At 39.0% G+C, this 27,476-nt stretch overlaps 1 protein-coding gene across 2 annotated transcripts in view; it reads right to left on the bottom strand.

Moving 5' to 3' along the window:
- Positions 1-876: 876 nt before the first annotated feature.
- Positions 877-27,476, bottom strand: part of pigg (phosphatidylinositol glycan anchor biosynthesis class G) — a 154,697-nt gene continuing 128,097 nt past the window's right edge. For both annotated transcript variants that reach the window (XM_053630634.1, XM_053630635.1), the window contains 3 exons: positions 15,768-16,086; positions 13,540-13,703; positions 877-5,002 (listed from right to left, as the gene is read on the bottom strand). In XM_053630634.1, the coding sequence (XP_053486609.1) occupies positions 4,786-5,002; positions 13,540-13,703; positions 15,768-16,086 (700 nt within the window). In that variant the 3' untranslated portion in view covers positions 877-4,785. The remainder of the gene's footprint in view (positions 5,003-13,539; positions 13,704-15,767; positions 16,087-27,476) is intronic.

Genomic DNA, 27,476 nt, shown 5'->3' on the forward strand with positions numbered 1-27,476 from the left:
AGGAAAATTCTAGCAGACAGAAAAAAAAGGAATTTCTAGACAAAACTCCTAGCATATGATGGTGTATGGGAGGAATCCATGCCAACAGCATAAATAATAAACCATGTATTGATTGAACTGATATTTAACTGCAGTCTGCAGTAATACTTAGATTTCTTAAGAAACCAGCTTATAAACAAGCTTATTTTATACAATTGTTTAAAATTTACATCAACCCTTAAGTCACCAGAAACATCCCTTCACCCAATGAACATGGTTACCTCAAAAAGTAATAAAAAAGAAAGATGATGATCACATTTAAAGATTCTACTCTGACTGCAGTGCAGGTGACCATTTCGGACATTTTGACAGCCAGCCGCTATCTGATTACAAGCTGAACTGACCACACGTGTCACTTTTGCTACAGCACATAACTTGGTCAAAGTGTGACATTCATTGTGTGAGGAAATACCATTCAGCTAGCATGATTTTAGTCATCTTTAGGCAGGGCAAAGTACATACAAATCTACATCTACATCATTTTTGGTGAAATATACAGGCAAGTTCATAAATATTTAGACATTCACAATAAAAGTTGTTATTTTCCGGGCTTTCTACCACAATATATTGGACTCGAAATTACATAATGAATATTATCTCAAAGTGCAGACTTTCAGCTTTAATTTGAGGGTATTTAAATACAGAATGAGTGAACAGTGTAGGAATTACAGCACTTTTTATATGTGGTCTGCCCCATTTTTAAGACACCAAAAGTAATTGAACAAACTAACAATCATAAATGAAGTGGTCATTTTTAATAACTGGTTGCAAATCCTTTTCAGTCAATGATTGCCAGAAGTCTGAAACCCATAGACGACATCATTTGCTGGGTTTCTTCCCTGGTGATGCTCTTCTTGTGGTAAATCCTCTGTATTTACTCTGGTGAAATCTTCTCTTGATTGTTGACTTTGACACTGATATGCCTGCCTCCCAGATGGTGTTCTTCATCTGGCAAACTCTTGTATAGGAGTTTTTCTTCACCAGGGAAATAATTCTTGTGTCATCCACCACAGTTGTTTTCCGTGGTCTTCTGAGCCATTTGGTGTTCTTGAGCTCATCAGTGTGTTCTTTCTTTTTTTTTAAAAAAAAAAAAGTACCAAGTAGCAGATTTAGCCACACCTAATGTTTTTCCTAACTCTCTGATGGCTTTGTTTTGATTTTTCAGCCTATTGATGGCTTGCTTCAATGGCCGTGACCGCTCTTTGGACTTTATATTGAGTTAACAGCAACATGTTCCAAATGCAAATTGTAAGTGAAATAATGAGGGAATAACACACCTTTCAACTCCAATATACTGCGGAAGAAAGCTAAAACAACAATAATTTTGTTAATGTTCAAATGTTTATGGACCTGACTGTATGAGAAGATGCACTGTCAAAATCTGTTTTATGTAGAAAGCCCCATCATTTTCAGCCACTACAAGGGGGCAACAATCACAAATTTTAGACTTTGGCACCTTTGTAAATGAAAATTACCTGCAATTAGCCAACACAAAAATTAAGGAATAAGTTATTGAATGTGAGATAAGAGTGAGTGCACATTAATAAAAGCTACATCAAATTCCACTAGCCCTTACAGCACACGAAACAACCCCAAAAGCTCACCTCATCCGTATCACATCCTGTAGAAGTGTAGAAAAGCAGAGACGTTTGAACCGTGCCCCTAAACTCATTACCCTCTAAACTGACAGAGTCCTACATGTCATATGGGGAACTAAAGTCACTTACAGTGTGTATGTGTGTGTTCTGCACCGCAATTCCTTGGAGATTGCAGCCCATTTGGCAGGGCAGTCGATTAGAAAATCAACCTCTCTGCTACTGAAAAGGGCTGATAAGCAGAGTGAGGGTCCTCACATACTGTCCTGCCACTGATGCCTATTGGCAGGCCTAGAGTAAGGTCAGGAGAGGTAGCGCAGGATTAGAAATGATCCTTTCATAACTACACCTACTGTAAGATCTTCAAGGTTAACCGTGTACTAATGATAATTTCCATTGGATTTCATAGTGTCAGATATTGTTTTTATGATAGAAACTGAGGTTCCTGTACGATTTGAAGATGATCACCTTTTCCATTTGGCAAGAGCCGATGAAAAGAAAAAAAAAAGAAAAAAAAAAGGGAAATGAAAAACATCTGTAAGAGATCAGTTACCTATTCCCATTAATACATAGAAAATAATTAGGATTAAATATGTTCATTTAACTCTCTGATTGATATGAGCAATAATTAAATGCTTGAAGAAAACTTACAATCCATGTTAAAATACGGAGTACTATTAACTAGGGATGCATCAATACAGATACTGGTATCAGTTATGGGTCCATCCATCCATTTTCTGTACTTCTTATCCTACATAGTGTCACGTGGAGCCTGGAACCGACCCTAGGGAACTTAGGGCACAAGGCAGGGGACACCCTGGACACACACCCACTCACACACTATGGACAATTTGGAAATGCCGATCAGCCTATAAGACATATCATCAGCCTAGGAGAGGAAACCAGAGTACCCAGAGGAAACCCCCTCAAGCATGGGGAGAACATGCAAACTTCCCGCGCACAGGGCAGAGACAGAAATCGTACCCCCCCCACCCTAGAGGTGCAAGGGTTAACCACTAAGCCACCATGCCCCCCGCTTTCCGACAATGCTCATGAGGCAATGTGCAATTCCTTGATGAACACGCAGCTCTGATGCTGTTCTGCACACTCAGGTCACCTGTCATCAAGCTTCAAGGTGCTGTTTAACTGCTATAATACTATGTCTTAAACATAAAACCCGGCAAGAGAAGTTCATTGCTAGCAGCAGACGACCTCAACATCAACATAAACAGAGCTAAATAAAATGTCCCACTATGTCCCTGATTGCTTAATATTTACATGGATACTCATTTTGGTACATTCATCATATTGATGAGGACCAAGAACATGTACTCGGAATTGGTCTTGAAAACAAGGTATTGATTCAGCCCTACTTTTAACCTTTTTAGAACATGTATTTAATTTCAAAGAAGAGGTGAAATTCAATTTGGTGATGTGACTGAACTCTGAGAATGAGATTAAATGATATATAACTTATTTGCTCTGTAAGTCATTTGATCTACATGCCAGCTGAAGGAAATTAATAAATCAGTTCTTACACAGAATGTCAAACAGCAAATTTGAAACTTTTATAATATGAATAGCTGTAGTTTGATTTCAGAGCTATGAAGCCTTAGTTCTTTGGAGAGTGGAAATATTTGAATGTAATATTTCTCATTTAAATGGGTGAAATAGTTTTCATACTTCCTAGTGAAAAAAAAAAGAAAATACAGGGTGTCCCAAAAGTCTCCGTAAAAAACAAACAAACCCAAAAACACTTAGGGGAAATAAACAATTTTTAGCAAAATGCATTTCAAAATTTTTCATACTTAGGTTAAATACTTATCCTTTAAGAATGCCTTTGACAAAAGAAAAGTATATTGAAATCATTCTCATGGCTGGATCGGGAAAGTGTTGCAAGGTTGCGATGGACATGCAATTACATGCTTGACACTAGATGTGTTAACACGAGTTCACCATCCCTGCATCCCAATTGGTATACTTATACTATGTACTAAACATATGTACTCTTTTTGTCAAGAAAAATTACATACGTTTCAGTTTGTATTAAAAGAGTATGCTGAGTAGTACTGAGACATACTAACATGCCGAGAACGATGTTGCCCAGTAGAGAACACTGTCCAAGTAAACCAACTTCTCATTGCATTTCAGCTTTTCTTTATTCCTTATATAATTTATACTATATAATTTAACTGATCAGACCCTTGATGTTTTATTTCCACATTTCATTTACTCCTCGCTAAAATGCATCCTTGAATTCGTCAAAGCAAACCGTCACAAAACTCCTTCTCCCTCGCGCGAGGAGTTGTGGGCAATATTAGCTGAAAAAGTGTACACGCTTGTGCACTTTGAAAATCTACCAGAAATAGTAGGTCATCCAGGTACCTCTGGGATACTCATTTCAACATAATATGATTTGGGACATACTAATTGTCAGCTCGGATACTATTTAGTACGGATAGTATGCCAACTGGACGCAGGGCTTGAGTGGTAGAGACGACTCCATGTGTATTTAGAAATAAATGGCAATCATGTAGAGGGAGTTTTGTAAATAAAGTTATATTTTGCTAAAAAGTGTTCATTTGCTCTCTATATGGAGACTTTTGGGACACCCTATACTTTAAAAACAGGTAACAAAACTTTCCAAATCTGTAACTGTTGATAAAAAAAAAAAAAAAACAACAAATGGAATTGAAAGTGTTTAGCTCGCTGATGGAATTACCTGCTTTGTGTTTTTTGTATTTGCTTTCTTTTATCACAATAAATAACCTCATAAATTTGCAATACAAAAATAAAATAGAAACAGACCTTACTAATCATCTCCGGAGCAAACCAGACATAAAACCTCCAGAGAAATTTAGTGTGTATTCTATAGTACAGGATCAGAATTCACTAATGAGTACATATTGCTTTACATTTGCAACATCAAGCCTGTTTCATTCACTTCACTTCACTCCACCTTCATTCATCACCCTCTCTGTCTCCCCCCCCATCCTGTCGCAATGACGTGACATCATAAACATCCTTTCACCCATCCCTCATCTTCATTTTCATCTTAGTGATTGCCTGTCTTCATGTGACAAGCCTCTCAATCAGATCCTGTCCTCCTTCTCTCGGTTATAAGCTGGAGGGAATTGAAAGCTCAGGTGCTTCATGGTCTACGTGTACGATCCTGATCCATGAAGGTGAAGAAGAGGCACACGGCCATGGTGACCAGAGTGTGCATAGCCTCGTAGAGGAGCTTTGGGGAGAAGACGCTCCAGATGAAGAGATGGTAGCGCAGTGCAGTTACCAACATTATGTACAACACAGCAGGGATGGAGCGCAGCAGGGCGAAACAGTAGCTGCTGTGGCCGAGAGAGACCGCTCTGAAACGCAGAGAGAGAGAGAGAGAGAGAGAGAGAGACTTTCATAAATACAGCATGTGCATAATACATATTACAGCCATTATCCACTTTAACCTCAGGTCAGTGACCCTATTTTCAGAACCTGCGATTCCATTTTTCCCTACAATAATCACGATTATCATCATGCTCTTTCATACAATGACAGAACACCTTGTTCACCTTTAACAACACAATAGCACATACAGAAACGTGACCAATACTCAGACTGCTGTTGATTCACCTTGTGTCCTGAGCTGACTGTGTAACTGCAGACTAAATGCACCACCTCCATTATGACTCTGGTGCTGTAAGTGCTGTCTGGCATTGTAATAGATTGATGCGTAATCAAGCTCGGTCCATATTTTAACCGCTGAACCAAATGAAATATTCAACATGATGCTCAGCAAGAATTAAATCAATGAATCTGTATACAGTCCTGTGCAAAAGTCTTGCAGAGAAATGCTTTCAAGCAAACACGCCTTCAGAATTAATGAAATTGATATGTTTTCTACGTAATCCAATCTTCTATAAAGAGCAGTAAACTGTACTAAATTGAACAAAGTATATATTTGACATGACAACCCTTTTTAAAAATGCATCAATAGTCTCAAGTACAATTCATTCAGTTTTATGAGAATATTAGTTGGTATGTTTTTTTTAAGCATCTCTAAGAACCTGTCACAGTTTTTCTGAGAGTTGGACTGGCACATTTGTTTCCATTTTTGCAGGTAATACCTGGCAACCTTCATTATGTTATTTGTCTGAAAAGTGATCTACTGTGTTATATGCGACCTTCTTTACTGAAGCACTAACATTTTCTTGTAACATATCAATTTTCGTCAGAAAAGTAATGTTTGGAAATCTAAAAATTTCATTTTTTACTGACCCAATAATATGAAGAAACATTTAAGACAAAAATTGTTATAAAAAAAAAAAAAATGAAGTGTGCAATTACTTAGGGGGCTTTCACAAGCAGTTAGTCTGAAACAGAGCACGGTTTGCATGAAAAACTGTCAAGCACACTTCAGTACCGAACCCAAGACTACCTGTGGGAGGTGGTCTGAGTTCAGTTGCACTGTAACTCTGCCACGATTCCCGTGAATGCGAATGCAACTCGTGCTCGGGTCCGCACTTGTTCAGGAAGTAAAGTAACCTGCGCGTGTGTTTTAGCCAATCACATCACAACACCCATATATCATGAGTAGCAGGGGAACGTTGTGGGACACAGAAGAGCTCCATGTAATATCTGCTACACATAACAGCACAAAAAACAAAAATATGGTGAGTCATGTTGTGTTCTCCATGTGCGTTTGTATGACATAAGATGCGCAAGATGTACACAAATGCGTCGGGGTTCCACAGAATCAAGTGAGTCTGAAACTAGACCAATGCTGCGGGTGGTGCCGGGAGCAACCGCACTCGGATTCGGACCGCAACAAACGCGCCCAGTGTATTGCACATGTGTATGGATGCTTGATACTGATACTGGCATCGGTTTAATACCATGCTCATTTACTAGTACTCATATTGACAAAAAAAATACTCCGATACCAACATCCTATACTACGTGATACTATGTAATACTATGTAATGTACGCTGTCTAGCTAAGGAACAAATGCCACAAAATGACAACGATTTGGGCATACCTCACAGGTAATGATGGTTACTACAGTATCTTTCTACACGGGGCAGCTATGACTCAGTTGGTAGAGCGGGTTGTCCACTAATCGTAGGGTTGGCGGTTCGATTCCCGGTCTGCATGTCTCCACATGCCGAAGTGTCCTTAGGAAAGACACTGAACCCCAAGTTGCTCCTGATAGCAAGTTAGCGGCAAGTTAGCTGCATGGCAGCTCTGCTACCACTGGTGTGTGAGTGTCTGTGTGAATGGGTGAATGAGACACAGTGTAAAGTGCTTTGGATGAAACCGCAATAAAAGTGCGCCATTTACGTGACCTGATAAAACATCTGCATGGCGTTTAAACGGTAGCATTATTATAGTGTGCAGAGCAATATCTGCTCACATGGTCATTTAAAATGAGCGCAAGGTGCAGTGAATTACGCACACACAAAGTCACACTTTTCTCAAGTGTCGAGCAGTGAAGCGAGCATGCAGAGAAACGGTTGGGTGTGAGAGCACTTCAGCAGTGTGAGAACTGGGCACTGATGAGACATGCATGCTTTCAGAGTCCTGCTTGCAGGTCAATGGGCAAATCATGCCAACGATATAACTTCATAGACATAAAACTCAGCATTGCTTGCAGCACACAGCAGCAACCAACTCTGCAGGAAACACTAGCTTGGCAAGAAAAGTATCTACAGGCAATGCCAGGTGAGTGTAAACAACAGCTTTTAGCCAATATATTGTTCCTGAACATCAGCCACTAAGGGTCACAGACAACAAAGGATTCTGACTCAGTGAAATCAATGAAGTGAACTTTACTTACAGCTGTACAGAAGTGCTATCCAGAACTGAACCCCAAAAGCCCCCCCCAACAACCTCCGCCTCATACTTGGGGGGAAAAATGGTATCAGTGCATCCCTATACAGGTGTAATGAATGATTAATGCTCCATTTAATGAAGCTAAATATAAAAAGATGAAATGTCATTTCTCACACTGGACAATAAACAACACTACAGAGAGTTATTCAATGTGCTCATTAAATATTACTGATCCTGAGTACATATCAAGTAGTAAGATTAACTGGGGACATAAAGTGAAGAGTGATAAACCATTTTGGTACGACAAATAAAAAGAGCAAAACAGGAGCACAGAGTGAACATGCTGTGGCAGATAAAAAAATTGCTTTGGTCTGCTTTTCAGTGTTTCAAGGCCGGATCCTGGGGCCATATGGATCTGCTCGTGATGATATCAGATTTCACTCTAAAACAGAGCGAGTTTAAATATAGATGCCCCAGCATTTTGCTTTTGTGTCAGCACAAGTAGAGAAGTAAAGAAGGAAAAGGTGTGGAAGTGCGAGATAGAGAGAGGGAGAGAGGGGGGGAGAGAGGGGGGAGAGAATAATTGATGCTAGCAGTTTATCAATAATGCAGACGTTTAATACAACTCCATCAAGATCGAATCAATGCCCAAGTCAAAACACAACTATATTTTTTGTAATAATTCACTCTCGGATCTCAGTTCGATGTTGGCTGGGTGGAAGTTAACTACTATAGCAGAATTTTATAAATCTGTTCTATTTAACTTTACTCTCTTGTGTGATTGTCAGGAATCAGGATGCAGGGGCTTGCAGCGTTTAATTAGCCCAGTGCACAGCCTGCAACACTGCTACATTCCCAGATTGTACTTCCTCGTCTTTTCTGTCGCAATTGAAGATTTGCCATCAACACCCCACAGTTCTGCCTACAACAATTTGTGTCAAACTGTCTGACACATCCCACTTTTTATTCTCTTAGCATTATGCAAGTTTTCCTTCACTCAAATCCCGTCCTCCCTGACCCTCCGCCAGCTATCAAGGCATTTACAATTCTAATGTACAACTCCCAGACACTGAGGTTCTGGATTATTCACAGCCTTCAATACCCATAACACAGCACACCTGTTGGTAGCGAATTGAAAATGTGCTCCAACATGGCTATTTCTTAAACTCGGCACGTCTCTCCACCTCTCTTCTACCAGTCAGTGAAAACTTTACTCTCAAATCTAGGGTGGGTTGTCCTCTGGGATCCGGGAAAGTAAAGTATTTCAATCAAAGGGTATTTCCAAGATTCAGACAGTGTGTGTGTGTGTGTGTGTGTGTGTGTGTGTGTGTGTGTGTGTAGGTGAATGACAATGATAACATATAAAGCACAGTTCCTTACACATGGAAAGGTGTGTGTTAAGACTATTTAAGCCCATAATTTCACAAGGGGGTTTCTGTGTGTATATATATATATGTGTGTGTGTGTGTGTGTGTGTGTGTGTGTGTGTGTGTGTGTGTGTGTTAGGGGTTGCATAGACCAGTTGCTGCAGCGGAAAGAACGGTAAGCTAAAGAGATGCAGACAGAGAGTAGACTAAAGAAACCAAGCTAGAAAATATTTAAGACAAGATATAGGCAGTTTTACACTAGCACAAGTCTATGCTGGGAAAAGTGTAGTTAAAAAAAAAAAAAAAAAAGACTTCTCTTATTTTAACGCACTGTTAAAACTTTGATATCACTTTGCTTGAAGTGCACGAGACTGTGTGAGATCCCACTCAGCTAGGGTAGAGTCAGATCACAAGCGCATGCCAACTCCAAGAGGCCGAGCCAAACTCATTCTCAGACACTACTGAGGCTGGAGTCGACAGGAGCAGGAAAATCTTCCAGACACGGCTGTAGAGACTGCATCTTCTTCATCTATTGCTAAGATTTAAAAAGCTTCCGCAGTGTGTTGTGTGCGCTCAGTTTCATAATCAACCATTTCAGCTGCCAATTTGTCCACATGGATGCATTTTAAGAATGGGTATGCTCTTAAATAGTGTAATATGGCAACAAAAAAAAATGTTTTAATTTGCACATTTATTGCACCAATTTATTTACTTTTGTCATTAACAGTATAGCCTAAAAGTATTGAAAATGGAAATTGAATTTGTAGCTCGTGTATGGCTGTTAGATGAAGTGGTTTTCTTTGACACATTATTTGCTGTACAAATAAATTTTGCTCTAACTATGGAAAAGATTACTAGACAACTACTTTTTTTTTAATTACTGGTCAACAGGCAAAAATAAATACAAGGTGTCCCAAAAGTCTCCATACATGGGGGACTATGATTTCCAGCACCACGTCGGTTATGCCAGTGGATGTTCATGGACGTTCACTTCTTGGTTGGTCCACAACACCTCTAGTCTTTTTGAATTTGTTAATAAGTTTGAGAACAGTGTCGTGTGTGATGTCCAACGCAAGCTTCCAGCCATGAGAATGATTTCCATACGTTCTTCTTTTGTCAAAGGCATTCTTAAAGGCTATCCAATAAAAACTATATAATATAAACTTATTGAATATAAACTTTGTTTCAAAGAATGAAAAATTTTGGAAGACAATTTGCTAAAAAATTTTAATTTCCCATATGTATGGAGACACTTTTGGGACACCCTGTAGTCATGCAATCCCGTGTGTGTGTGTGTGTGTGTGTGTTTGGAGTGTGGGAAGTGCTTGATGTGGACTAATTGGGTTGTGTCCACTTGTGCTGAGAACAACAGAATGCACACTCAGGTGTTTTATTTGCAGAATGGCAGAAAGTAAATATTTAAAAAAGTGTTAATGAGCTGACCAGTCGAAGTTTTAATGACCAGTGAACCAAAAGACAATACAGTAGACAAGATATCTACCAACTCTGGCACATCTACTAATACTGAAGAAATCGAGAGGTTAGGGCAGGGAAGCACTTACAAACAGTGGAACACAACTCAATACAAATCATCCATCTAACATCAAAACTTTTCAAAATGCTTGAGCTGCTGTTCTGACTGAACACACCCCTGCAGAATTAAACTTTCAAACAAACTTCCAGTCATATAGCAGAATATTTTGAGTGCTGAACGCTCCATATCCTTATTCATAGACATCTATTTTTAAACCAATGTAAAGATGTTCATTCCAGTGATATGAGAGATTAGATTATGGGCTTGTGAATTTCAATGTAGTACTCTGATACTCGTATCATTAATCATTACTCATTATCCACTCCACTATCTATCAACGTAATGACACTTCCAACACCAGCAATGAAGCTAATGTCTCCATATTACTGCTGCTTTTCATGTTCTGCTAACTGTCATGAAAAATAATGTCTCCACTATGATTGATTCATATCATATAATGAGGTAATAATCTACAATTAAATTTTAGGGATGCATGTGAGAGCCAGAGAGCGGGAGAGCTGATTATTAGACATTTTTGTATGTGGCTGATGGGCTTGATTTGTGAAGACAAAAATATTGTACGTGTTTTTTCTTTTTAATGCCAGCTTGGGAGAATACTTAATAGTCTTTTAGGAAATGGACAGTTAAATGTAATGTTCATCTAAATCATTAGAGGTTTATCAGTGGAGTCTCTGACAAATCCAAGAAGTTGTGCCTTTGTCTTCTATACAGCACAATTGTTACAGAAAGAGGAAAAGTAAGTGCATTGTAGGACAACATCCAGGCTGTATTACTACATCAGGATTAGTATATGCATACTGAATCTGTTTATATTACCGTGCTTGGTCTAATACACAATTCTTTCTATAGCAACAGATAGGGACTTGGCGATGCTCTGTTTAACAATAAACAGATTAAAAACATGTTGTTATTTAATTTAATCACTGATATGGAGACATATATTCAGAATTTTTGGAAGAAGTCTCCAGTGTCAGTGTTTGTAACGGTCAGATGTAATGCTGTTCCAATAAGTTTTCTGCTGTGAGAAAATTCTTCAGGACAGTGCTTTACAGTTTCTCTGTAAGCAGCTGCATTTTTGGCAACACTTTATTTCAAGGAATACATATATAGTGATTAATGAAGGGCTTAATATTTGTTTAATAAAGCTCTAATTAGGCGCTTGTAAACAGTTTATTCACTACGAATGAAACTTTACACATAAACACTCGTATTAATTCATAATTGGAGATATCTTGTGTAAAAATAACGAATCAATGTATTATTAGTTGTGATAATGTGGAATTAATGCTTTGTTACGACCTTGTAATGCAAATTATTGAGAATGAACGAATAATCTAAATTCACCGTTTGTTAGTGTATGACACTTAGTATGCCTGTAGATTCTAAGCAGCATCAAGTGACTAGTAGTTTATCATTTTAAGAGCTTTTAAAGTGAATAAAGTCACTACTACTATGATACATGTTCTATAAGCTTAAGTAGAGTTTTAGTTATCATTAATTAGTAGCTAAAAAGCACGTAAGAAGTTTACAATAAGTGAAACTGTGTCCCATATTCTAAAGTCAAAATCATTTTATGTCTTGGTAACAAAAGAAGGTTGAATACCAACAGGCCAGTATATGTTGCAGCCACAAAACTGAGGCCACCAAAGCTGAAATAACAATGGTCTTATCTCTGATGACAAATAACACTAGGGCATTAAGGAAACAGCATTTAAATTTTAATTGAAAGGATTAATATTGAAACGTATATGAGTACTATAATATGAGACATGCATTGTATGTATTATAATAGTATTAGTGCCTACAGAAGTCTGCAGAAGTTACCAGAAACTACAGCTATAACGTTGCTAATTTTACACTAATAAGATATGAACATAGATGATTAATTCATACTCAGTTGTTTGTATAATGAGGGTGTTTAATACTTTATCACAACTAATGATGCATTCATTAGTCATTTTCGCACAAACAAAAAGTAGTATGTGTTCCTTAAAATAGAGTGTTACTTTTTTTGTCTTATTAACTTCAAGAGAAAGTGAGGGAATGACTATAGCTGTTTAAAGCTAATAATCTAAGTGATAACAGGCACAGGTAATTCCCTCACATTCTGTTTTGTGGATGTTCCACAATATTACATTTATTTAAATATTATGAATTCATAAAAATGTAATCACTGGCAAATCACTGTGAATAAAATACTTTCGAACATGGTGTTATAAAACGGTAATCAACTTCAGGGTAGTAATGGCACACCCCATCACATGGCAATTATTTTAATTTGGGCTGGCTTTGGCTCAGGTGGTAGAGTGGGTTGTCCACTAATTGCAGGGTTGGCAGTTCGATTCCCGGCTCACGTGCCAAAGTGTCCTTGGGCAAGAGAGTGAACCCCGAGTTGCTCCCGATGGCAGCCTAGCGCCTTGCATGGCAGCTCTGCTGTCATTGGTGTGTGAGTGTGTGTGTGAATGGGTGAATGAGAAACAGTGTATAGTGTTTTGTAGAACCACTATATAAGCATAGACCATTTACCATTTTCCTATAACAGGAAATTGTGCCTCATCACGTTTTATTCCTTACTTAATGCACCCTTATTAATAATTAAAAAGACTCAACAACAGAAATTAATCTGACTTATTACTTCACTGTATAGTAATGCTTCCAACTGTATTACGTAATGTTTGCTAAGTGTTACCACTAATGCTAATATTTGCAGAATAAAAATCTCCACATTAATATGCTATTAACCACAGTTGAACAAGCCATGCTGATATGATGATCTGATATAATTAGCAGACATTTTCATATCCCAAGCTTATCATGTGCCAAAGGCAGATAATAATAACCACTTTTATCCATTTAGTACTACATTCACCTGCTTTTACTGCCCATAACCTGATAAAAAATTACTCTCAGGTAGGTTTATAAATGCCTGGATAAAATACGGGAGAAATATTACCTATTACTGTACAATGCTGGATTTTAGCCATAGATATGTTGAAACTGATATACACGTTAAACTTCTTAATATATTTGTGTCTCACAAAACCTTGGCAATTGTATATGTATTACATGTCAGCCTATATCTTTGTCTTTGTATGTCTCTCCCTTGTGTATCTTTTGTTTGTTTGCATGACTATTAGTAAAAAAAAAAAGGCTTACCTGTCTCTCTCTGAGCTGAGGTAACACACCAGATGGCAGGCCCAGAGCAGCGGACCTGCATAGGTGCTAAACGCTGTGAGGAAGACAGCAGGAGCCTCCACATAGCTCTCCAGTCCCACAAAGCCCACTGAGATATCCACTGTCGCTATGTTATTGGAGTTCCCCTGAGAAGACAACCAAAACAGACAGTAAACTGATGAAGAAGAGAGAACACTGAACTCTATGATCAATGGCAAGCAAGTAAATTAACTGCAGAGGAAAGACTGGGGAAAATGTATCGAACCAACAAAACGTGCATGAAGTATGTACACAACATGTCTCTGAATCAAAGGGAATTTACTGTATCCTTCACTACATTCTCTGCAGGCATCTGAAAATTGATTTATTTCTATACACTAGCTGAGCTAAAGGCGAAGCATTGATAGAATGACTGAACAGAAGCAAAACAAGTATGAATTTGATATCTTCAGTGATCTAGAAGCGGCGCCAAGTGCCCATGTCAAAGCAAACAAGATACACAAAGGCATGATGATGTTCATAAGACAATCCATCTACAGTACAAAGGCTGCGTTCACGCCATGTTGGAATTACCGTAATGACTAGAAGACAACCCAGACATTCTACTCAGAGCTGTTCACATCCTCGGACTCGGAATTAAATTAATCCATGTGAAATGATGATGTTGACAACTGCAAAATTAGATTAAGCTGTATTTATGTGTCTTTAATTTATTTTCAGATTAATCTTGCATTATTAAGACATTAATAATAGTCAATAATACAAATTATTACGAGATATATTACGAGATAACTGCTTAACTACATTTTATGCTGAATGCCACCACCATTTTGAGTGTTTCCACATGATGTTACAACAAGTCAGAGGTCTCAGAAAATTCATACTTTACAAATTATAATCATGAGTTCTACAAGAACACGAACGCTTTTTACAATTCAGAATCTCGTAATTATAGTAATTACGGTAATTACGACATGCCTGAACCAAGCCACCTTCGGCTATCTTTCACCAAATATCTCATTTAAGTGCAGAAAATGGCCTGGCCTGTCAGGACAGGCTAAAGTCATATACTAAAGACTAAAGTTACCCCTCTGCATGAAGCCATTAGTGCATGTCCTATAGAGGGACATGCCCTTTGAAACACATAGTTCAGAGGTTTGGCTCCTGGATCCAAATGTCATTTTTGCAGGCCTGTAATTTCATGCTTGGGCAGTTAAAATGATAACCTGGCAGGTCTGCTTTATTAATGTTTGTTAAAGAGTCCAACACTGCAAGGAATATCTGCATACGTGATTAGACACCTTCAAATCTTCATAGACTTCAACATGTTTACCACACAGTAACATATTGTTACTGTAATAAATATATAAGCGAGATTTTTATATATATATATATATATATATATATATATATATATATATATATATATATATATATATATATATATATATAAAATCAGGATATACAGCTGTTATATCGGTTCATTTTAATGCAGCAATCTAAATAAAAATACTTCGGTAAATAAACAATTTTATATAAGCAGATGCCCATTTTTGAGCTAAACTATTTGCATATGAACTCAAGTTTGCTGAAGCAGGCACTTTAAAGGAATTCTGTAATAAACGTTTATAATAAAAGCTGACCAGGTCTGTGGTTCCAGTAAAAAAAGTATTAAGAACTACCCCAGGTAAGAAGAAAACAGCTTCTCCCCATAATTTGCATTAATATTTCTAAACCAAACCAATCCATATTCAGGACCACATCATTCCTATTCAGCGTGCAAATTAAATTTCTGCTGCGGAGAATATGCTGCTTTGGGAGCCTGAGGCATGCAGCATCAAACATAATATTTGGAGAAGAAACAAAAGAGTGTATGTCCAGAAGTTTTCCAACCGTTTTTTAAAAGCCTATAGAAACATTAATATTCAGAACATTAAGTGATTCAAAACCAAAAGGTGCGTCACTGTATTCATGAGGATTTGGAGCTTCAGGAGCTTCTGCAGCTATGTAAACGTGACAAAAAGATCGAACTCTGCACAGGGCATGTGAGGATCACCCTTTTAATCAATGCCACACCAGTTTCTTCTTCCTACATGAACACTGGCAGTTGTGACGTGAATGGCACAGAGCCAGTAAAGCATTCTCATTATTGTTACTATCTTTTCTCACATGCACACACATACCTTAAACAGCATGTGAGGTGCTTTTACCTGGAAATAGAAGAAGGCCTGTCCAAACCAGTAGTGCATAATGGTGGTCTGGGCGGCATCATAGTGCAGCCTCTTCCAGATGAACTGAGCCATTAGGGTCTGGATGAGTAGGCAGCATGCCAGCGTGGGCAGATTGTGAGCCCGGAACAGCAGCGCCACAAGCAGCACCATGCCACTGTACACCTCCCACAATCCCCTGCTCTTCAATCGCCTGCCATCCACCACCGATGACATCACTTGTGATTGCAGCAAATCCTTGACACCGGTGAAGAGGATCCCGAGGACAAAGACGTAGACGAAGTGCGCCTCACCTGTTCCCCTAGAGGAAGCAATAAAGATCATTGCATTTCTGAGTTTCTGGATTTATACAAGATTGTTTTTTAACTCTTTTTACCAGAGGCCAAAAAATTTAATTTCCGTCTGTTTTTGGAGGTGCCCGTGTACAGAATTTAATTTATTTTTGATGTCACACTCCACAGTAGCACTTAATGGCTCATATGAAAGTAGAAATTCAGGTCTTTAAGAATTTGCAGTTGTTCATAAGTATTTCTTTGTTTACTTAGCCTATTAAATTAAAATTTTATAATTTTATTGTGGCAGTTTTATATGGGGTTTAACTATCAAAAAAGCTTTAGGTGTGCTGTCCGTTTTATCTCTGTACCAATGTTATTGTGGAAAGGTGTGAATTGTTTGCCCAGCAGGGGCTCACACCCCTCTCCTTTCCCATCATCCTGTCACCAGTAGCTAATCACAGTCATGATACTCTACACACAGAAACCCAACAGTGTCCTGACTAACCGTATAACAGGCTTGCAGCGATAAAATAATGAATTTTTTTATACTGATTGAAAATGTCTGATAAATTGATTTCCAGTGTACTGCGAGAAAGGGTTAATAATGCTCCATAGTTCAATACTGAGCTCTAGTTACTGTGGAGTTTCACATGTCTATAGGGGTTTTAACTGGGTTCTCTGGTTTCCTCCCACCTCAGAAATCATGCCAGTAGGTGGATTTGCAACTCTAAATTGCCCCTAGGTGTGAATGAGTGTGTACTGGAAATGTGTGTGTACATGATGGCCTGCAATGGACTGGTGACGCTTCCTTGTGCCCAGTGTTGCCAGGATATGTGACCCTGAATAGGTAAAAACTGAGGCCGATTGAATGAATTCTATGGAATTATTGTTCATATTGTTTGTTATATGACATATTTCTTAAATTAGTATTATAACTTAAAGATTAAGTTTAATTCACATTTTAGGATTCATAAATCCAAATGGTTTGAAATATTCAATCTGTAATTGAATTCATTCAGTCACAACAATATAGCCCTTTGAATTTAATAAGCTCTTGCATTTTCCTCAAAAATATCCAGCAGGACAAACTCCTACGCAGTCTAAAACACACACACACACTTCAGGGATCAATATTGACAGAACCCTGTTGTTTGAACGTTTGTCTGGCCAAACCTGCAGGAGTTCAGTGGATCGATAGCGCTGAAGATAGGTGTGCTAAAGTAGAGAGTTGAACAGACAGGACTTATTGCACTGCACACATGCTGGCCAGCTCAGGACACTAATGAAAACATCCAACACATTTATCTGTGCATTAACATCACAGCTCCAAACGCATCACCTTATGCGGCAGGATGGATTATATCGGCAGTGTTCAGAAGTAGCTAAATTGCTTAGATCCAACCAAATGCCTCAAACGCAACTGATGGTGTAGAACAGTAACCTACACGTGCTGCTATGGTAAATAAGGTCAAAACATATAATTTCTCAAAATCTAAATCTCATTGAGTTTTATCTCACTTATTGAAGATAACAGTGAAGATAAAAGATCCCTAAAACACAGTGACACTGAAAATTACATTTTGCATTACAGACCTGGCAGAGCATCACCATGGAGGACTTCCAGAGTCTGGTGATGTCTAATAGTCAGGAAGTCACTGATTGCAAATAAATGCTGCCAAAAACAAGAATTACTGCAGCTATAAACATTTTATGGCTAAACCATGTGTCAGGATTTGATTATTAGCATAATTATATAAAGATAGTTTCCAAATTTCAAAAACTAATCGATAAAGCTGAAATTAGTACAGCCACGATACCAAAATTACTACCAGCCTAACAGAAATCCTCCTAGGGTAGCATAAGGATAACCTACAGTGAATTATGCAGTAGTGAGAAGTCTCTCATTCTCTGTTTGAGCTGTTGAGATGCCATTAACGAGCATGGCAATGTGTTACCATGACGACAGAGCCCTGGCAACAACTTGGTATTAGGCAGGTACGTGCAGGAGCGGATGGAGTCATGAAACATCACAGGTATAGATATTAGAAGCAATAAGTATAGGTTTAGAAAAAAAACAAAAAAAACCCCAAAAAACAAAACCCTAAATAGTAGGTTTTGCAAGGCAGTCCTCATAGATTGTATTTAATAGCTCTTGCAGGATTTCCCAGGGGTTTGTGGAGCTGGTTGTATACCACTTCCAAACATTTTGGTCAAACTTCTCCCAGACCAGCTTGACTGGGTTATAGTCATGTGTGTCTCTTGAAATATACTATATAGTTAAAGGTTTGTGGACACCTGACTCATATGTGCTTGTTGAACACCCCATTCCAGATTTAATCCCCCTTTGCTGGTCTATGAAAGCTTTCCACTTTATTTTGGAGTGTGGCTGTGTGGATTTGTGCTCATTCAGCCACAAGAGCATTAGTGAGATCAGGCAATGATGTCATGCTTGGAGGCCTTCGGTGCAGTCGGTGTTCCATACCAAAGGTGTTCAGTGGAGTTGAGGTCAGGGCTCTGTGCAGGCCAATTGACTTTTTCCATTCCAACCTTGGCAAAACATGTCTTAATGGACTTGTTTTTTTTTTTTGTTTTTTTTTACACAGCCGCAGTGTCATGTTGGAACATGTTTCGGCCCCTTAAGGTGCATTCACTCATACAGCGACTCGCGATGACAAAGCGACTGGAGACCATTAATTTTCACAGAGTTGGCAGCAAGTGGCAACATGAGCAACAGCGACCTTTGGCAACTAGATGTGGGCATGTCCAGCGAGGTGACAAAGTTGAAAAAAGTTTAACTTTACGCAAACGTGGAGTCACCTGGTGCAGCAACTACCAGTGAGAGTGAAGACAGTAGAGTGCATGTGATCCGTAGCCTCTCATGCTCCAGTGATCTAAGGCTGACGCATGTGGCTCTGGCACCCAGGCACGAGCAGCGCCAAGCAGAAATCATGGAGGCCGTGGACGAGATAGCCATGAGCTATCTCGTCCGATTAGCTAAGCTAATTGGTGCTTGAGCTTTTGCCACCGATGGCAAAGAGCACACACTGCTTCTCCTTCATATATATATATATATATATATATATATATATATATATATATATATATATATATATATATATATATATATATAATCAGAGTTTCCATTAGTCAGTAAATACCAGTTTTTGACCATTAATAATGGATAAAATCAAAAACTGTCAGACACCATGACCGGTAAAAATATTAACACGAAGCAGATGTTAGAAAAGTACATTTGCAATTGCACACATAAATAAGGTCTCTGTCTGTGCAAAATTAGTTTTTATCACATTTCTCTCTATTTTTACTTTCGCTTTTCAGCAGACCCATTCATTGGCACGCACGCACGCACACACACACACACACACACACACACACACACACACACGTGTATCTGTGCTGGTCGGCTCTCTCTCGCTCGCTCATTACAGGAACGAGGCACTGAAAGCACAAACATACACCACACACAAGTAAACCCGGGCTAACAGCTGGCGCTCAACCATGGCCACGGTGTGTGTGTGTGTGTGTGTGTGTGTGTGTGTGTGTGTATACACGCACTGGTGAATTTAATATACAAATGCTTTCCTTCCAGAATGTTTAACTTTAGTGACTTGGACTTGGTAGCGGATTATTGTCAAAATTGGAGTGTTAGTTGTGGCACCCATGTTACTATGGCAACCAACAGTATGAATGCCTACTGGCGACTTCATAGTACAGCGACTGGTGACTTGCAGCAATAAAACTGCTGTATGTGTGAATGTACAAATAATTCCAGTGGAGGGAAAATGTAAGGATACAGAATACAAAGGCATCCTATACAACATTGTGGCAACAGTTTAGGGAAGGCCTACATATGGGTGTAATGCTCTGGTGTCCACATACTTTTGGTCATATAATGTATGTTTCACAGCTTTGAGATGCATTTTCAAAAATTGTAATCCAATGTTCATGCTAGCACGTGACAAAGCGGCAGGCAGCCATTCATTTTCTATGTATGTGTGTAACACGGAGACACAATTTCAGCGACAAGTGACAATCAAACTTTGGAACAGAGATTTTCTCAATTCTATGCAAATTAGGCATGACATGGTAAAGTGACATACCTAAACGATCAGCTTGAATGATTCCTCATTCCTCGTTTGATGTGCTAAAATGAAAGAAAAACTTGGTTTCATCTTATCCTGTCCTATACAAAGTCGCCATCCATCCATCCATTTGCTATACCGCTTATCCTACAGGGTCGCAGGGAACCTGGAGCCCATCACAGGGAGCATGGGGCACAAGTCGGGGTACACCCTGGATGGGGTGCCAATCCATCGCAGTGCACAATCACATACACATTCACACACACACACACTACGGACACTTTGAACATGCCAATCAGCCTGACATGCCCATGCATGTCTTTGGACTGGGGGAGGAAACTGGAGAAAACCGCCGCAGCACGGGGAGAACATGCGGACACACAGGCCATGGTGGGAATCGAACCACCAACCCTACAGGTGTGAGGCGAACGTGCTAACCACTAAACCACCTATACAAAGTCTCATTAAATGCATATAGAGACATTACAAAGAAAGATAAAGCTGGGAAGAAAAAAGCAGAGCTCATTAGTGCCTCTGCAGAGTGTACATTGCTAGTACAGTTTGCCTGCTCTGACAGGCAGGTGACAAATCACAGGTGACACTGTTGTAGTTTGTCTCTTGTGGGCATGTATTGACAGTTACTGTTGATGCTTGTGGACATGCACTGTTCATCATTTTTTTAAATTTTATTTCCAATGCGAAATGGTAAACACAAATGCATAATGCACCAATCAGTGTGAAATTTGGTTATTTGATTTGAATGTTACATTCTAGGCTTCAATACAATTTTATTTGTATAGTGCTTTTTACAATGGTCATACTGTCCATTTTTTTTACAACGCCTGCTGTCACCTAATCAATGTTAGTATGAAGCCTAGAATGTAACATGCAAATGCAATATTTCATTTGTGTTTACCATTTTGCATTGGAAATAAAATTAACAAATGATGAACAGTGCATGTCCACAAGCAACAATAGTAACTGTCACCTGTTTGTCACCTGCTAGAGAAAATGTAGGGTGAAAAGCCCACAAATTAACAGCAAACTGTTAATTCTGTTAAAATGTAAACAGAAATTTATACACGAATCAAAGTAAACACAATGGGAGAATCTAAACATTTAATAATTTCCCTCAAAGACAAAGGACAACATAGTACTTTTTGGACACAATTATACATGGACACGCTAAACCTCTTACACACTCCGAACCAATAGCATCCTACACTACACTACCTTGCCTTATATGCAAGATAGAAAGAAGCTATTAAATATGTCTCTTTAAATACAGTAAATGAGCTAGAATATACACAGCACAACACAGGACACAAAGAGGCCCTGCACTGGGACTAGCAGCGTGTCTGATTATTGTGCACCTTGCTTCATAGTAGGAAAAGAGAGACGCTAAGAAAGCTTGAGCTCCCAAGCACAGGAAGGAAAGCAGATGTTCCATCATGTTTTATTAATCTGCTCTCTGTGCAACTTACTCCCATAGAGACAGGGAGAGAAACAAACAAAACAACATGAAAAAAAAAATATTTTAGAAAAAAGAGCAAAGGACTGCAACACTTGGCAACAGGCAACTGTTCCTTGTTCAAGTGGATCAGTTGAAACTTTAGCCAGCTGTGCCCTAAGCTATACGCTCTAATTTGTTAAAACATATGTCAGCCACATCAAACCTGTGACACTATGTGAGTATGAGTTATAGTATTTTACTCTAAAATAGATATTTTGGAAAGGTAAATACACAAAAACAAACTGAATTGCAACTTGAGGCAATACTGAATATTAATATACACTCTATGGCCAGAAGTATGTGGACACCTGACCATCACACTCATATTTTGGCCTTCTCCAAACTGTTGCCACAAAGTTGGAAGCGCACACTTGTATAAGATGTCTTTGGATGCTATAGCTTGAAGAATTTCCTTCACTGGAACTAAGGGGCTCAAACACGTTCCAGCATGACAATGTGCGCAAAGCGAGGTCCATAAAGACAAGGTTTGCCAAAGACTGATGTGGAAAAACTTGAGTGTCCTGCACAGAGCCCTGACCTCAACCCCACTGAACACTTTTGGGATGAACTGGAATTCCAACTATGCCTCAGGCATCCTCAATGCCTGATCTCTCTATTGCTTTTGAGGCTGAATCCACAAAAACCCACATCCACCTTCCAATATCTAGTGTGAAGCCTTTTCAAAAGACTGGAGGCTGTTTTAACAGCAAAGGAGCGTCCAACTTTGGAAAGGGATGTTCAACAAGCATAAATTGGTGTGATGGACAGATGTACACATACTTTTGGCCATATAGTGTACAACGTCATATCATCATCCACACGTACTTTGCAGAATTTTTCACTGCTTTCTGTATGGTGTTTAAATAGTATATTTTATAGAAAGAGTGTGAAAATGTACACTGAGCATATAACCAGCATCTACAAGCATGCGAATACTGCATGCTTGATACCAAGCAGATACTTGCTTGGTAACACTTCAGTTCCTTGTGCAAAAAAAAAACTGGTCTGCTTCTTCTTCATTAAGACCTGCTGTATACTACTGTGGAATTGACTGACTGGAACACATTTTGACTGACATGGAGAAAGTTTACCAGCACATCAGTAAGACAACTCTGAGACCTGACATGAAAATGTCATCCTACTAGAATTGACGGTGCCATGGGAGGAACACCTGGAGGAGGCCCATGAGTGAAAGAAATCAAGGTATGATGAGCTGATCTGCAACTGTCACGGAAAAGACCGGAAGGCAAAATACATGCACACTCATGTTGGCTGGAAAAATTTGTGGGGGTAATACTACTGCAGCAGCAGAGAATGCGTCAAGACGGCATTAGATGAAAAGAGCAAGTCCATGGGGAGCTGCAGCATAATGCCACTTGAACACAAGTCACGGTCTGATCAAACGTGGCCGGGTCACCTGGATGAGGATGTATGATGTTGCCTGATGTGATTCCTGGTCCTGATATACTTCTTCTGGATCTTTCCGCCCCCCAGATCTGCCCGATTCATCCTAATACTTCCTCTGCTTGGAGATTCTGCACTTGCAACTCACATTCCGCTGCTGTTGATTGTCCCATATGGGTACCCTAAAGCTTGCTTTAGATACCCCTTCTTCAGTGGATAGTGTAGTATCTAAGAACTGCTGTTGTAATCTTAAAGACTCTGATTCTCATACTGAAAATCCTTTTAACACAATTACTACTGTTTGACTTTATAGTATACAGTTGTAGAAGACTACTGATTCATACTTATTCTCACTATCTGGTGTCAGGCAGAAGAGGTTCCCTTTTGAGTTTCCTCTCGAGGTGTCTTCCTCATTTTGTCTTAAAGAGCTGCTCAATGCCACTGTCACTACTGGTTTTCTCAGTAGGGATCTTATTCTGCATCCAGATTTCAGTAAAGCTGCTCTGTGACAGTTGTTTTATTTACACTATACAAGTAAAACTACATTGAATTGAAAACCATGAAACAACACTGATGATGTCTTCAAGAGTATACCAAGATGCATTTTTACATTGCATGTTCATTGTCAAAGTACTATTTAATGTATAATCAACGTAGACGGATTCCAGATTGCTAAATACAGGCAAATTTACAAAGACTGCAAAGTGCATGACTATCAACCCCAATATATTCTCAGTGGTGGCTTGGTGGTTAAGGCTCTTGGTTACTGATCAGAAGGTCGGGGGTACAAGCCCCAGCAAGGCCCTTAACCCTCTCTGCTCCAGGGGCGCCGTATCATGGCTGACCCTGCACTCTGACACCAACCTCCTAACATGCTGGGATATCCAAAGAAAAATTATTTCACTGTGCTGTAATGTATATGTATATTGACCTTTACAGACCACATCTCAACAACTGCATGGTCCTGTAGGTCACAACATCAAGAAAATCAGACCCTACCTCACCGAACAGGCTACACAACTACTAGTCCAGGCTCTTCTTATCTCAAAATTGGACTACTGCAACTCACCACTCTCGGGCCTCCCAGCCAGCTCCGTCAAACCCCTTCAGATGATTCAGAATGCAGCAGCATGCCTCGTCTTCAACCAGCCCAAAAGAACCCATGTCACACCCCTCTTCATCTCCCTCCACTGGCTTCCTGTAGCCGCCCGCATCAAATTCAAGGCCTTGATGTTCACCTACAAGACCTTGTCTGGAACAGCATCCCCTACCTCTACACTCTCTTGAAGCCTTACGTTCCCTAATGCAATCTGTGATCAATCAACGACTGACGCTTAGTAGTACCTACTCAGCGTGGCTCAAGGTCCCTTTCCAGAACCTTCAAACTAACTGTTCCTCAGTGGTGGAATGAACTTCCAACTTCAATCCGGACTGCAGAATCTGTCACTATCTTCAAGAAACAGCTAAAGACCCACCTCTTCCGTGAACATAAACCGACCGACAAACAAACAAACAAACAAACAAACAAACCTTACTCTGGCACTTACACCTCTACTCTGCGCACTTTGCTTCTTCTGGAACTCAATTAATAGATCTTGTATTGTAGCACTACTTGTATTGTTCTCTGCTTGATATATCGCTTTGCTTGTATTTTTCTCATTTGTAAGTCACTTTGGATAAAAGCGTCTGCTAAATGAATAAATGTAAATGTAAATATGAGACCAATAAAGACTCATTATCATTATATTTGGCTACCATTTCATTTTGAATAGAATCTTTCCTTTATTATTTTTTTCAATACTATTTAATTAAGTCTAAAAATATTTCTTGCAGCAATATAGGAAACGCAATAAAATGTGGTCAGTTTTACCAATTTACCAAACTTTTGAACTTAAACTGCCAACGTAAGCCACCGAGCCTAAGAGGTTAAATTCAATATATGCCAGTTTGGCCCAGGCTCTGCTCTTCAAGTGGATCAATTCAAATGTTTCCCCACCACGCTTGGCCTGTGCTCTCTAAGTTGTGAGAGGGCGCAGCCTGTGGGAACCGAGAGCACAGAAATGCCACTGTGCCATTTAGAGAGGCCACGAGAATGCAGTGGCAGCATGCCAAACATCCCCACTCATTACCAACAGAATGTAGAAGAAGAGCTCAAAGCAAGCATTTTGGGAGACAATCTGTACCTACAAGAAGTATCCTGCCTGTGAGGACTGACTGCCCTCAAAAGTACACTGCACCACTGCTGTAATACATTTCAAACTTTTCAAAGCACTAGTTGCAGCACAGTCTTTAAAAAGAAAAAAAATCTGACAGCAGTCTGAAGCATTATCAGCAATATCCTAGCTTGTAGCTTTAAGAACTAGATATTTAGAGGCTTATTTTCTTTCGGCAGTGATAGGTGATTGAATGGAAGATTAATATAGGGGGGAAAAGAATCCTCAAAAAGAACTGTCTACAATTTCTTCAAGGCATGCAGAACTATTGCTGAATCAGTAAGCTATTGCTTACAAATCCCAATACAGCAAAACTTTTGTCTGCACCCTGCATCCTATTGAAGAAAAGAATGACTGTGAATTTTTATTATGCCATGGACGTGGTGGTGACCACTGACCACCATGACAACACAGCATATTTTGCAAATACACCCCTCAGAAGTACCTCCTATAACATCATGAGGATGTAATGAAATGTTGTACCATTGCAGAGCTTTGATTCATGAAGACGACTATTTTTATCAGCACAATTGTCACTATGTCATTCATCAGCATGCTTTTCCACTGATTAATTCATGATGGCTCTCAAGTGCTGTGTGCCATGCAGCTTTGTATATTTTTGTCTGCTGTAGGTGTGTGAAACCTGCTAAAATAATGATAATGGCAAGGTGTCAGCGATGTGAGAGAGAGGTGGGTTGCCAGGTATTGAGTCAGATATCAAAATGTCACATTCTAAAAATATATCGGAGGACTACAGGGATGAGTTTCCTTCATGGTAAATTCATACATATACAATAGTCTGCATAAAAGTGTAATCACAAGTAAAATAGATCTGTGTAGTGGTATAGCTGTGTAGTTGTACCAGAATTCAGTGTACCACATCAACATGTGATCCCAAAGAATACGTGCAAGAGCAGATATGAAAGGTTTCACTTGAAAACATCATTGAAACTGGCAGAGAAAAATTGAATATTTGGTTTAGAGGTGAATAAGGTAATTAGATGATTCATGGATTTGAGAAGCATAACCGCTGTAATGATTTTACAGAGAAAACACTCACACACACACACACACACACACAACACTCCATTCACTTCAACATTAAACATAAATAATATCAGTATGTCTGATGAACAACATTATTAAGGTCTGCACTACACGGATAAAGACTGCTGAGAGTATCGATTTTCCTTTATGAAAACCCCCCCAAAAAACAAACAAACAAACAAAAAGTCTGAGCAAACAAACAAAAAAAAACACCAACAATTTGCTGACACTTCTCTATGTGTGTTATTTCCTGATGATAGCTGGAATTCTTATAGTTTTCGTCTTTATGAGGAAATCTGCATGTGTTGAAACTCACAGATGAGGTGTCAGCACAACAAATGCTTTGCAGATTAATTATGATAAAAATAAAAGCGGCCCCTCCTCATGATATCCTCTTAGTGCAGGTGTGCCAGGGACTTTTTAATTATTGTGCTCAGATGTTTGGATACCACTGTTCTGGTGCAAATTAAAGTGTCTGTTTACATTGCTGTTCCCTTTTCTGACTTGATTTTACACTTCAAAAGGCATCTGCTGTCAAACACATTATGACTGAAGACTTCATTTTGATTGAAGACCAGTCAGACGGTATTGTCTAGATAAATTTGTGTTTGAGCCATTCTAAGATTTTAATAATTTAATTTACACATTGGTAATACCTGTTAATGGGGTGTCTTAAATACTTAAGATTGTTTTAATTAATGTTCGTGGAGAAGTTTAATGTTAAATATATAAGCATTTATGTATGTATATAGTAGTTCAAAAGCACGCGATTTGGCAACGTGATCTGTGACAACAGCAGGATGGTCAGGCTAGGAGCAAAAGGGTTTTCTGAGTGCTGACCAAATGAATGAATGTAAATTCTGTTTCTGTATCATTTACAAAAGTTTTCAATAAAGATTGTTATCTTTTCAGCAACAGAATTTACATTTCTTGGATCCTGCACCATCAAAAGGTCTATAACCGGTTAGAAAGAATGTCAGTACAATTTTTATTCTATATGGTACAAACAATATAACTGACTAATTGCACTTATATGTGCTTGTTGACCATCCCATTTATAGCTTTAGTCCCCCTTTGCTGTTAAAATAACCTACACTCTTCTGAGACAGTTTTCATTAGATTTTAGATCGTGGCTG

Source organism: Ictalurus furcatus, chromosome 8 (genome assembly GCF_023375685.1).
Source record: "Ictalurus furcatus strain D&B chromosome 8, Billie_1.0, whole genome shotgun sequence".
Lineage (NCBI taxonomy): Eukaryota > Metazoa > Chordata > Actinopteri > Siluriformes > Ictaluridae > Ictalurus > Ictalurus furcatus.